The sequence below is a fragment of the Hypanus sabinus genome, chromosome 2, assembly GCF_030144855.1.
Source record: "Hypanus sabinus isolate sHypSab1 chromosome 2, sHypSab1.hap1, whole genome shotgun sequence".
Taxonomy (NCBI): Eukaryota; Metazoa; Chordata; class Chondrichthyes; order Myliobatiformes; family Dasyatidae; genus Hypanus; species Hypanus sabinus.
In genome coordinates this window covers 55350143-55362472 of record NC_082707.1, presented here as the reverse complement: position 1 = coordinate 55362472, position 12330 = coordinate 55350143, and the positions used below count along the sequence as shown (strand labels likewise).

General features: G+C 40.2%; 1 protein-coding gene across 1 annotated transcript in view; it reads right to left on the bottom strand.

The window, feature by feature from the left end:
* Positions 1-1937: 1937 nt before the first annotated feature.
* Positions 1938-12330, bottom strand: part of LOC132404738 (spermatogenesis-associated protein 16-like) — a 115182-nt gene continuing 104789 nt past the window's right edge. The window contains exon 11 of the mRNA XM_059989164.1: positions 1938-2206. Within this exon, the coding sequence (XP_059845147.1) occupies positions 2009-2206 (198 nt within the window). The 3' untranslated portion in view covers positions 1938-2008. The remainder of the gene's footprint in view (positions 2207-12330) is intronic.

Sequence of the window (12330 nt, the reverse complement as noted above, 5' to 3'; positions counted from 1 at the left end):
ATTCTTGTAAGTCTCTGCTGGACCCTCTCCCATATCAGCACATCTTATTAAATATGGGGTACAAAACTGCTCACAATACTCAAAATGTGGTCTGACCAATATCTTGTAAAGCCTTAGCATTGTATCCTTGGTTTTATATTTGAATCCTCTGGAAATTAATACTAACATTGTGTAATGCTCTGTAAGGTTTCACTGTTAATGTAATGGTTTCTCTGTAGCAACAATGTTTGGGTTATGACTAGAAATAACGGGGGTTTGGAATGTGCGCCATCTGATGAGAGGCATGCTTTCCTTTCTTGTGTGCCCGAGAGAAGATTTTGAGGTCTTTTGTTTGGTGGAAGATGGAGAGAGAAGATTCCAGAATAGGGAAATTGTAGACTGCAGAACGGAGTGGACTTGGAATGGAGTCAGAAGTTGGCACCCGGCGAAAATCGATGGAGAACGAACAGACGGGGAAAAGTGAGCTCCAACATTGTGCATTTGACTGTTTCATGAGAATGGGCCCTTTCTCGCTTTTGTTTTCTTTAGTCAAATTAAGAATTATAAAGCTCAATTCTTTCATTGCATATTGTGTACTGTTCATTATTTCGTGGTACGGATTTGTAACGGGAACACATCACGTAGCATCCACCCAAACAAGATTTCTTAAGTTTGGCCAGGCCGGCGGCTGTCTTCCCCTAGATTAAGCCGCTAGCCAAACCTAGGGTTACAATTGTATTTGCCTTCCATACTACTGACTCATCCTGCAAGTTAACTTTGAGGGAATCCTACATGAAGACTCCCAAGTCCCTTTATACCTCTTAATTTCTGTATTTCCTCTGTTTACACTATGTATAGTGTATGACTTTATTTCTTATTACCAAAGTGCATGAGCATGCATTTCCCTACACCGTATTCCATCTGCCACTTCTTTGCCCATTCTTATGGGTCCAAGTCATTTAGTAGACTCCTTGCTACTTCAACATTACCTGTCCTTCCACCTATCTTTGTATGATCCACAAACTTGGTCACAAATTCCATCATTAAGATCATTAACATGTAACATGAGAAATAGCAGAGCCAACAGAACACCAATGGCCAAACAGAAAAAATCCTCATTATTCCCACTCTTTGCCTTCTGCCCATCAGCCAATCTTCTATCCATGCTATTATCTTTCCTGTAATACCATTGGCTCTTATCTTGGTTAGCAGCTTTATGTGTGGCATTGTGTCAAATGACTTCTGAAAATCCAAGTAAGCAATGTCCACTGACTCTTCTTTGTCTATCCTGTTTGTTACTTCTTCAAAGATTTCTAGGGCACTTGTCAGGCAAGATTTCCCCTGAAGGAAGCCACGTTCACTGGCCAATTTTATCAAGTGTCTCCAAGAACTCCACAACTTCATTCTTCATAATGAAGAATCTTGGAAACTACTGAAATCAGGCTAACTTACCTATAATTTCCTTTCTTCTGCCTTCCTCATTCTTGAAGAGTGGAGTGACATTTGCAATTTTCCAGCCTGCTGGAACCATTTCAGAATCTAGTAATTCTTGAAAGATCACTACTATTGCCCCCATGATCTGTTCAGCTAACTTTTTCAGAACACTGTGGTGTAATCCATCTGGTCTAGTGGACATTTCAGATTCCCAAACACCATTTCTTCAGTAATAGTGACTACAATTACTTATGCTCCCTGACTATGTCAAATTTCTGGCATATTGCTGGTGTCTTACTCAGTAAAAACTGATGCAAAATACTTGATCAGATTGTCCGGCATTTCTTTGTTTCCCATTACTACCTCTCCAGTGTAATTTCCCATAACAGCACAGGGAAAATCTCTTAGAAAATAGGGAATATGGGATTTGTATTCTTGAGAATAGGTGTTAGTTAATAACTAATAAGACAATTATGAATGTTAATAGGTCTTTCAATTTCAGTTTTATCAATTTGTGTAGCATTCCAATACAATGTTCAAGCTTCTTTGATACAATAATGGAAGTCTGAAAAGTAGGAAGAGGTGAGATGATGTCTCATCTTTCCATTGATGATGGTATTGTTGTCTTTGCCATGGATTTTGTTCCTCTGCATTCGTTCATATCACCAGGCAATGGAACAATATTTTGGATTTTCAGCTTCTTTACTTTTCTTTGTTTTCGAGCTGTTTTCAGAGCTTTTGATTTCAGAAAATTATCTTCCAATTGATAGATAAGTTCTTCAATTAGTCCAACCTGCAATCAGTCAGCTATTATTTTAAACTCTAATGTTAGTGAAAAGTACATCCTAAATTTCAGGTTGCTTCAAGTTATTATTCTAACATTTGATAGTTCACTTTAAGAAATGGTCACCTCAAAGATTTGTTGCAACAATATTGCACAATTGCAGTAAAGTGTAACTACATCTTTTTAAAAAAATGAATGTGTATTCCTGACTATGATTTCCTTCTTCCATGGCATGCATATTTGACTTGCATATTACAGGTAACTGTAAAGCTAGTTGAAGTATTATAACCTAGAAAGCAGAAGAAATCTGATACTATTGGATTTCTATTTCTATTGCAATGCACAATGTTCTTTAACACGAGTTAAACACATAGAGTTTACAGAATATAAAAACTGAGTTATAAGCTGCTGTATCATTTATCATCAATTACTCTAATAGAAAAGGGCCATTGGGATTACTGGGTGTAAGGAAAAGTTTAGGGAAATAAAGGCCTGCAGTTAAATTAATTTGACCTACATTTTTGAAACTCGTCTTTTTGCTATAAATTTAAATCTTGACAAACATACCAATTGCTTGAATTCTTGTTTCTTTGAGATTTCTAATATGAGGTAACATATAGATTTCTCCTAGTCTTTTGATGTGAGGAATACTGCTATGTCTGACTTAAAAAAGGATTGGCATGCTGAATAGGGCCTCAATTATTATCTTTAAAGTAAATGTCCAGAGAACCAGTGGTGAAAATGTTCTTGATTGGAAGTTTTCTTTCTGGTTGCTATTATTTGTGAGTTATCTAGTCTCAAGTTGCAACTCTTGATAAAACATTGGATAAAAACAGTGAAAACATTGTCCCTATTCTTTCAAATAAGCCATTGCCATTTGAAAAGAGCAAGTTTTATTGGGAAAGACTCATTCTTTGCAGTGCAGGACCAATTTAAAAACAAGTCTTATCAGGAGTGAGTTTTACTTGAGCCAATAAAAAGAAACAAAGTGTAAGCAGAGTGGCCAATGTTGGAATGGCTAGTGTCAGAGAGGTCAGGCTTTGGCTCAACAAGTTTCGACAAGAACAGGTAGAGGTTAAGGGTGCTGAGTCATTTTTATCATTTTTTATTGTGGAACTTGGGCTTGAGAAGTTAGAGCCAAAGCAAAAACAAGCTTGGAGAAAAGTGGTTGAGTAAGTGACAAAGGTGCATGTGAAACTCATAGGTTTCAGAGAGAAGGCATAGGTAAGCTTTTTTTTATTGTCTGTAAATCCTTAGTCCAGTGTAGGCAGGATAGTTAAGACAGTGGAATTCTCCTCCTGTAAGATATGGGATTTCAGGATATCTAATTACCTTCCTGACTTCAGTTCTTGACTGACAAGGACAATCAGGAAGCTGAAAACCTCATAGATGAAATTTTTACTGAGGTGGTTACACCCAGAATGCAGGCTTCAGGTAGATGATGGGTGACCACCAGGGAGAGTAAGAGGAGTAAACAGTTAGTGCAGAGTCCCTCTGTGGTCATTCCCCTCAGTAACAAGTACACCTCTTTGGACAATGCTGGGTGACCAGTTAGGGCACATCCGCATCAGCCAGGCTAGTGGCATTATTGCTGGCTCTGAACTCAGCAGGGAAGGGTAAAGTCAGCCTGAGTCATGGTTAGGAGAGAGGAGATCTGTGGCTGCAAAAGAGACACAAGGAGCGGTGAGTTGCCTCCCAGGTAGTAGGATCCAGGATGTCATGGAGTGGCTTCATAATATTCTCAAGGGGGGAGGGTGACTAGTGAGAAGTGGTGCATATTGACTTCAATAACATTGGTAGAAGGACGAGCAAGGTCCTGTACAGAGAGTATAGGGAGGAAGGAAAGAGACTGAAGAGCAGGATCTCCAAGGTACTAATCTCTGGATTATTCCCAGTGTCACGTGCTAGTAAAGGCAAGAATAGAATGATAATACAAATGTAGAAACAGTATAGAATTTCAAGTTCTTGGATCATTGGAACCTTGGATCATTGATTAGAGTTTAAGGTAAAAGAATCCTTGGGGGAAAATGAACAAATTTACCCTGAAATTTGAGAAGGGGAAGCTAAAGACAGATGATATCAGTACTTGAGTGGAGTAACGTGAATTACAGAGGCATGAGAGTGTCGCTGGCCAAAACTGACTGGAAAAGAACACTGGCAGGGATGATGACACAGCTGCAATGGCTGGAATTTCAGGAAGCAACTTGGAAGGCACAGGATATATACATCCCAAAGAGTAAGTATTCTAAAAGAAAGATGACAAAACCATGGCTGACAAGAGAAGTCAAAGCCAACATAAAAGTCAAAGACAGGGCATATAATAGAGCAAAAATTAGTGGGAAGTTTTCAAATGCCAACAGAAGGCAACTAAAAAAGTCATTAAGATGGTAAAGATGGAATATGAAAGTAAGCTAGAAAATAATATTAAACAGGATCCCAAATGTTTCTTCAGATACATAAAGTGCAAAAGAGAGGCAAGAATGGATATTGGATCACTGGAAAATGATGCTGGAGAGGTAGTAATGGGGGACAGAGAAATAGCAGATGAACTGACTAAGTATTTTGCATCAGTCTTCACTGTGGAAGGCACCAACAGTATAGTGGAAGTTCCAAGTGGCAGGGCTCATAAAGTGTATGAAGTTACCATTACTAGAGAAAAGTTTATTGGGAAACTGCAAGATCTGAAGGGAGATATGTCACCTGTACTAGATGGTGTACACCCCAGGGTTCTGAAAATGGTGGCTGAAGAGATCATGGAGGGATTAGTAATGACTTTTAAGAATCACTAGATTCTGGAAGGATTCCTGAAGAATGGAAAATTGCAAATGTCACTCCACTCTGTTGGAATTATTTGACACAAAGGTTGGAGGTGCTGTGGATAGTGTGGAGGGCTGTTAAAGGTTACAGCAGGACATTGATAGGATGCAAAACTGGGCTGAGAAGTAGCAGATGGAGTTCAACCCAGATAAGTGTGAGGTGGTTCATTTTGGGAGGTCAAATATGATGACAGAATATAGTATTAATGGTAAGACTCCTGGCAGTGTGGAGGATCAGAGAGATCTTGGGGTCTGAGTCCATAGGACACTCAAAGCTGCTACGCAGGTTGTCTCTGTGGTTAAGAAAGCATATGGTGCACTGGCCTTCTCAACCTGGGATTGAGTTTAGGAGCCAAGAAGTAATGTTGAAACTATATAGGATCTTGGTCAGACCCCACGGAGTACTGTGCTGAGTTCTGGTTGCATCACTAAGGAAGGATGTAGAAACCATGGAAAGGGTGCAGAGGAGACTTAGAAGAATGTTGCCTGGATTGGGGAGCATGCCTTATGATTGAGTGAACTCGACCTTTTTTCCTTGGAGCGACGGAGGATGAGAGGTGACCTGATAGAGGTGTATAAGATGATGAAAGGCATTGATGGTGTGGACAGTCAGAGGCTTTTTCCCCAGGGCTGAAATGGCTTGAACGAGAGGGCACAGTTTAAAGGTGCTTGGAAGTAAGTACAGATGAGATGTCAGGGTGGGTTTTTTAGTGCAGAGAATGGTGAGCGCATGGAATGGGCTGCTGGCGACAGTGGTGGAGGTGGATACGATAGGGTTTTTTTAAGAGACTCCTGGATAGGTACATGGAGCTCAAAAAAATAGAGGGCTATGGGTAAGCCTAGGTAATTTCTAAGGTAAGGACATGTTTGGCACAGCTTTGTGGGCCAAAGGGCCAGTATTGTGCTGTAGGTTTTCTATGTTTCTAAATAACAAGCAGGATAGACAAAGGAGTATCGGTTGATATTGTGTATTTGGATTTTCAGAAGGCCTTTGACAAGGTGCCACACATGAGGATGCTTAACAAGCTTAAAGTCCATGTTATTTCAGGACAAACTCTAGCATGTCTAAAGCAGTGGCTGATTGGCAGGAGGCAAAGAGTGGGATTAAAGGGAGCCTTTTCTGGGTGTCTTCCAGTGACTAGTGGTGGTCCACATGTGTCTGTATTGGGACTGATTCTTCTAATGTTATATGTCAATGATTTGGGTGATGGAATTGATTGGTTTGTTACAAAATTTGCAGATGATATGGAGATTGGTGGAGGGTGAGGTAATTCTGAGGAAATACAGAGGCTACAGAAGAACTTAAAGATCAGAAGAATGGGCAAAGAAGTGGCAGATGGAATACAGTGTTGGGAAGTGTATGGTTGTGCACTTTGCTAGAAGAAATGAAAGGATTGACTAATTTCTAAATGTAGAGAAAATACATAAACCTGAGGCACAAAGGGATTTGGGAATCCTTCTGCAGGATTCCCTAAAGGTTAATTTGCAGGTTGAGTCTGTGGAAGGCAAATATGATGTAAGCATTCATTTCAAGAGGACTAGAATATAAAAGCGACTATGTTATGTTCAGACTTTGTAAAGCAGTGGAATGTTGTGTGAAGTTTTGGTCTTCTTAGAAAGGATGTTCTGAAATTGGAGAGGGTTCAAAGGAGGCTTACAAAAATGATTCCAGGATTAAATGGGTTGAAATATGAAGAGTGTTAGATGGCTCTGGGCCTGTTCTCACTGGAACTTAGAAGAATGAGGGGTGATCTAATTGAAACATATCGAATGGTGAAAGGACTTGATAGATTCGATGTGAAGAGGATGTTTCCTATGGTGGGAGTGTCTAAGACCAGAGGACACAGCCTCAAAATAGATGGGCTTCCTTTTAGAACAAAAATGAGGAGGAATATCTTTAGCCAGAATCTGTGGAATTTGTTGCATAGACAAATGTAGAGTCCAAGTCTTTATGTATATTTAAGGCAGATGTTATTACATTCTTGCTTGGTCAGGACATGATGGGATACAGGGGGGGGGGGGGGGGGGTGGGGAGGGAGCGGACGGACAGGAGATTGCTGTTGAAAGGAAAAGTATATCAGCTATGATGAAATGATGGAGCAGACAATCGGCCAAATGGCCTAATTCTGCTCCTATGTCTTATGGTCTTATAATCAGAGGGATCTTGGAATCTAAGTTTATAGTTCCCTGACAGTGGCTACACAGGCTAATAAGGTGGTTAAGAAGGCTTTAGGCATGCTTGACTTTATCAGTTGAGGCATTTATTTCAAAAGTTACTAAGTTATAAATCTTTGGTTATGCTGAATGTGGCAAATTGCCTGAATTCTGGTCACCACATTATAGGAAAGATGTCAAGGCTTTCGAGAAGGTTCAGAAGTGGTTCACCAGGAAGCTGCCTGGATTATATGGCATGTGTTACAATGAGAGGCTGGCAAATTTCAGTTGTTTTCTCTGGAGCAGTTGTGACTGAAGGAATTTCTGATAGGGTTATAAGATAATGAGATGCATAGACAGAGAGTAGGTTTGAAAAATCTAATACCAAAGGACATGCATTTATAACCATATAACCATATAACAATCACAGCATGAAAACAGGCCATCTCGGCCCTCCTAGTCCATGCCGAACTCTTAATCTCACCTAGTCCCACCTTCCCTCACTCAGCCCATAACCCTCCACTCCTTTCCTGTCCATATACCTATCCAATTTTACCTTAAATGACACAACTGAACTGGCCTCTATTACTTCTACACGGTTCATTCCACACAGATGAGAGGGGTTAATTTCAAAGAAGATGTGAGGGGCAAATTGTTTTTATACAGTGGTGAGAGCCTGGAATTCACTGCCTGGGGTGCCAGAGGCAGATAGATTTGGGACGTTTAGATAGGCACATGAATGTGAGGAAAATGGAAAGACATGGCGGGATATGGTATAAGGGATTAGTTTAATTTGGCTTTTCATTAGTCATTTATTTGGCTTGGTACAACATTTTGGGCAGAAAAGTCTGTTCCTTGCTTTACTGTTCTATGATCTAAATAGTTGCTAATGGCTTATTTCTATTTAAAATGTGATGACATACATATTGTTACTTTGTCTAAAGTGAACAACAGCTACTCTTATCTCCAATCCCAAATCTTTCCTGTAATGCCTCTAAACTATTCATGTCCTTTATCTAAAATGGGACTCTCTATGTGCCCTATTCAGCATTTTATATGTTTAACAGCCTCTTTTTTATGTTGTTTATTAAATCAAGGATTTAGCGTGCCTTTGAGACTTCCAATGCATTCTGCTACTTGTAAAAGTTATGTACATTTAACTGGGGTTCATTATTTTTGTATTCTTTAACTATTCTGTCACTATATTTATATAGTGACAGAAATAAATATAATCTAAGTCTCCATCAGAATGAATCACTTCATTGAACTTCACATTGGTATCAATAGAATGCAGAAATATGTAGTGAGTAATATATAATATGTACATGTGCCACCTAGGCACTAAGGGTTCAGACGACGATGAATATGTAGTGAAATTGGCATCAAAGTAACAGAAAAGCTCTGATCACCTTGAATGGCAAAGCATTTTTAAGGCATGTGGCCTCATGGTGGGCACACTTTCTTTACACCCTCTCATTCAAAGCAGAAGGTTTAGCAATGGACAAAATTGGTCTTCATAAAGATCAGCGTGGGCACCTATGCATGGAGCCATAGGAGTCTGGGGAGACTTTAAACCGATTTTTTTGCATTTGTATTTTCTTGGGCGATGGACTCTCAGTATCTATAGCCAAACAGCAGTGAAGTCATGGACCATATACGGATTACAGAAGAGAAGGAGGTGCCTGCTCTCCTGAGGCATTAGGGTGGATAAATCCTAGGGCCTGACAAGGTGTTCCCTTAGACCTTGTGGGAGGCTAGTGCAGAAATTGCTTGGGCTCTGGCAGAGGTATTTAAAATGTATTTAACATATGGGTGACATGCTGGACAATCGGAGGATAGATAATATTGTGAGGTTGTTTAAGAAAGACCCTAAGAATAAGCTGAGAAATTATAGGCAGGTGTGCCTAACATCAGTAGTGGGTAAGTTATTGGAAGATATTCTACGAGACCTGATATATAACTATTTGGAAAGACAGGGATTGATTAGGGATAGTCAATAAGAACATAAGAAAAAGGACCAGGAGTAGAGCATCTGGTCCGTTGAGCCTGCTCCGCCATTCAATATGATCATGGCTTATCTGGTAATGGACAAATCTCCATCTACCTGCCTTCTCTCCATAACCCTTAATTACCCTACTATGCCAAAATCTATTCAACCTTGTCTTAAATATATTTACTGAAGTAGCATCCACTACTTCAGTGGGCAGAGAATTATGCAGATTCACCACTTTCTGGGAAAAGCAGTTCCTTCTCCTCTCCATCCTAAATCTACTCCCCCGAATCTTGAGGCTATGTTCCCTCATTCTAGTCTCACCTACCAACGGAAACAACTTTCCTCCCTCTATCTTATCCATTCCTTTGATGCAGGCTGGTGGCACAGTGGCATCAGCGCCGAACTTCGAAAGCGAAAGCTCCCAATTTCGAACCCAGTCGGCCCCCCTTCCCCCCAGGCACACTTTCCATCCGTGCCGGGTTGAGCGTCGAGCTAGCCACTCGGCCTCGTAAAAAATACAAGGGTCGAGTCAGGAACGTTCATCCCGTGACCCAGTTAATCCGAAAGGAGACCAATCCTGACACTGCGCACCAGACAAGGATGGCTGACTGTCTGGTGTGACAAGCTATGAATGATCCCTTTCATAATTTTATATGTTTCTATAAGATCTCCTTTCATTCTTCTGAATTCCAGTAAGCACAGTCACAGGTAACTCAGTCTCTCCTCATTGGTCTAACCGCCTCATTTAGTATATCCTCCTCAGTAAGGAGACCAGACCTGTATGCAGTAATCCAGGTGCATTCTCACCATTACCCTGTACAATAACAGCATAACCTCCCTGCTCTTAAATTCAATCCCTGTAGCAATGAAGGGCAACATTCTACTTGCCTCCTTGAAAGCCTGATAGTCAACATGGCTTTGTGTGTGGTCGATCATGTCTAACCAATCTTATACAGTTTTTCAAGGAATTTACCAGGAAAGCTGATGAAAGAAAGTCAGTGGATGTTGTCTCCATAGTTTTTTGACAAGATCCCACATGGGAAGTTGATAAAGAAGATTCAGTTGCTTGGCATTCAGGATAAGCAGTAACTTAGGTTTGACATTGGCTTTGTGGGAAAAACTGGAGAGTGGAAACTAGAGGAAGCCTGTGGATACTAGAGTGCCACAGGGATCGATGCTGAGTAATTTTTCGTCCATATCAGTCTTCTAGATAATAATGTGGTAAACTGGATCTGCAAATCTGCAGATTTTGCAAGATTGGGGACAGAGTGGACAGTGAGAAAGTCTATCAAAGCTTGCAGTTGGATACAGACAAGTTGGAAAAAATGGGTTGAAGATGGCAGATGGAATGTAATGCAGACATGTGTGAGGTGTTGCTCTTTGGGAGGGCAAACCAGGGTAGGACTTACACAATGAATGTTAGGACACTGCAGAGTGCAGTAAAACAGTGTGATCTGGGAATACAGACTCAAAATTCCTTGAAAGGTGCATCACAGGTAGATAGGGTCGTAAAGAGAGCTTTTGGTACATTGACCTTCATAAATCCAGGAACAGAGTACAGAGTTGTGATATCACGTTGGAGATATAGAAGACATTAATTTGATGTATTGGGTGCAGTCCTGGTCACCTACCTGCTGAAAAGATATCAAAAATATTGAAAGAGTACAGAGAAAATTTACAAGGATTTTATTGGGTCTTGAGGCTTTGAGTTGTGGGGAAAGGTGGAGTACGTTAGGACTTAATTTCTTGGAGCATAGGAGAATGAGAGGAGAGTTGATGGAGTATACAAAATGATGAAAAGTATAGATAGGTTAAATGTAAGCAGGCTTTCTCCACTGAGGTTGGGGGAGCCTAGACAAGAGGTCATGGGTTAAGCGTGAAAGGTAAAATGAAGTGGGGATTTTTTCCACTCAAAGGGTGGTGAGAGATGTGGAATGAACTGCCAGCAGAAGTGGTGGATCTGGATTGATATTAACATTTAATTGAAATTTGAATAAGTACATACATAGATGGGAAGGGTATGAAGGACTAGGAGCCAAATGCAGGATGATGGGAAAAGGCAGAATAATTGTTCACTATGGACCAAGTGGGCCAAAGGGTCTGTTTCTGTGCTGCAATGCTCTATTATCTAACCATAGATCAAGTGTTGACCACATTTTGATCTTTTAAGAATTGACTGTCTTAAGCAGACTCTTGTATTTCCTTTAGTTATTCTGCTCTCATGCTCTCTGCTCTCTCCTTTTCATTTTCACATCCCCTATAAATATTAAGATAATATTATTTCCCGTTTAATCATTCATCTGAAAGCCCTTTGTGTCTAGGGGTTCTTGCTTGGTTTACTTTCCGTCACTTCTTTTTGGAATATGTCTACCCTGCAAATGTAATTGTCATGTTACAATTTTATTTGATCCCTTTTTTTGATTTGACATTATTTTGGGCAAATACCTCCACCCTATCTCTTAGAAAATTTTATCTTCCAACTTAGAAGTTCCACCCCACCACAGAAATCTTTTACCCACCACTGCTTGGAACCTTGGAGTGATAGCTGTTCCGAGTGTTATTCCAGTGTAACAGTCTGGCCCATCTTCCTCCTGAACTAGATACAACAATTTCCTTTATTTGTTGGATCATGACATATAGATCAGGGAAGTTCAGAAATTCTTCCTTTTTTGCCCTCACTCAACTTGAGTCCAATCAATACCTAGTTAATTGTTGTCCACAATGTGCATGCTTACCTACAGTTGAAGTCATAAGTTTATAAACACTTAAGTTGCAGTCATTAAAACTCATTGTTTAACCACTCCACAGATTTCATATTAGCAAACTATGGTTTTGGCAAGACGTTGAGGACATCTACTTTGTGCATGACATGAGTAATTTTTCCAACAATTGTTTACAGACAGATTATTTCACTTTTAATTGACTATATCACAATTCCAGTGGGTCAAAAGTTTAAAAACAAAATCAAAAGAAATCAGCCAAGACCTCAGAAAAAAAATTGTGGACCTCCACAAGTCTGGTTCATCCTTGGGAGCAATTTCCAAATGCCAGAAGGTACCACGTTCATCTGTACAAGCAACAGTACGCAAGTATAAACACCATGGGACCACACAGCCGTCATACCATTTAGGAAGGAGACGCATTCTGTCTCCTAGAGATGTAAGTACTTT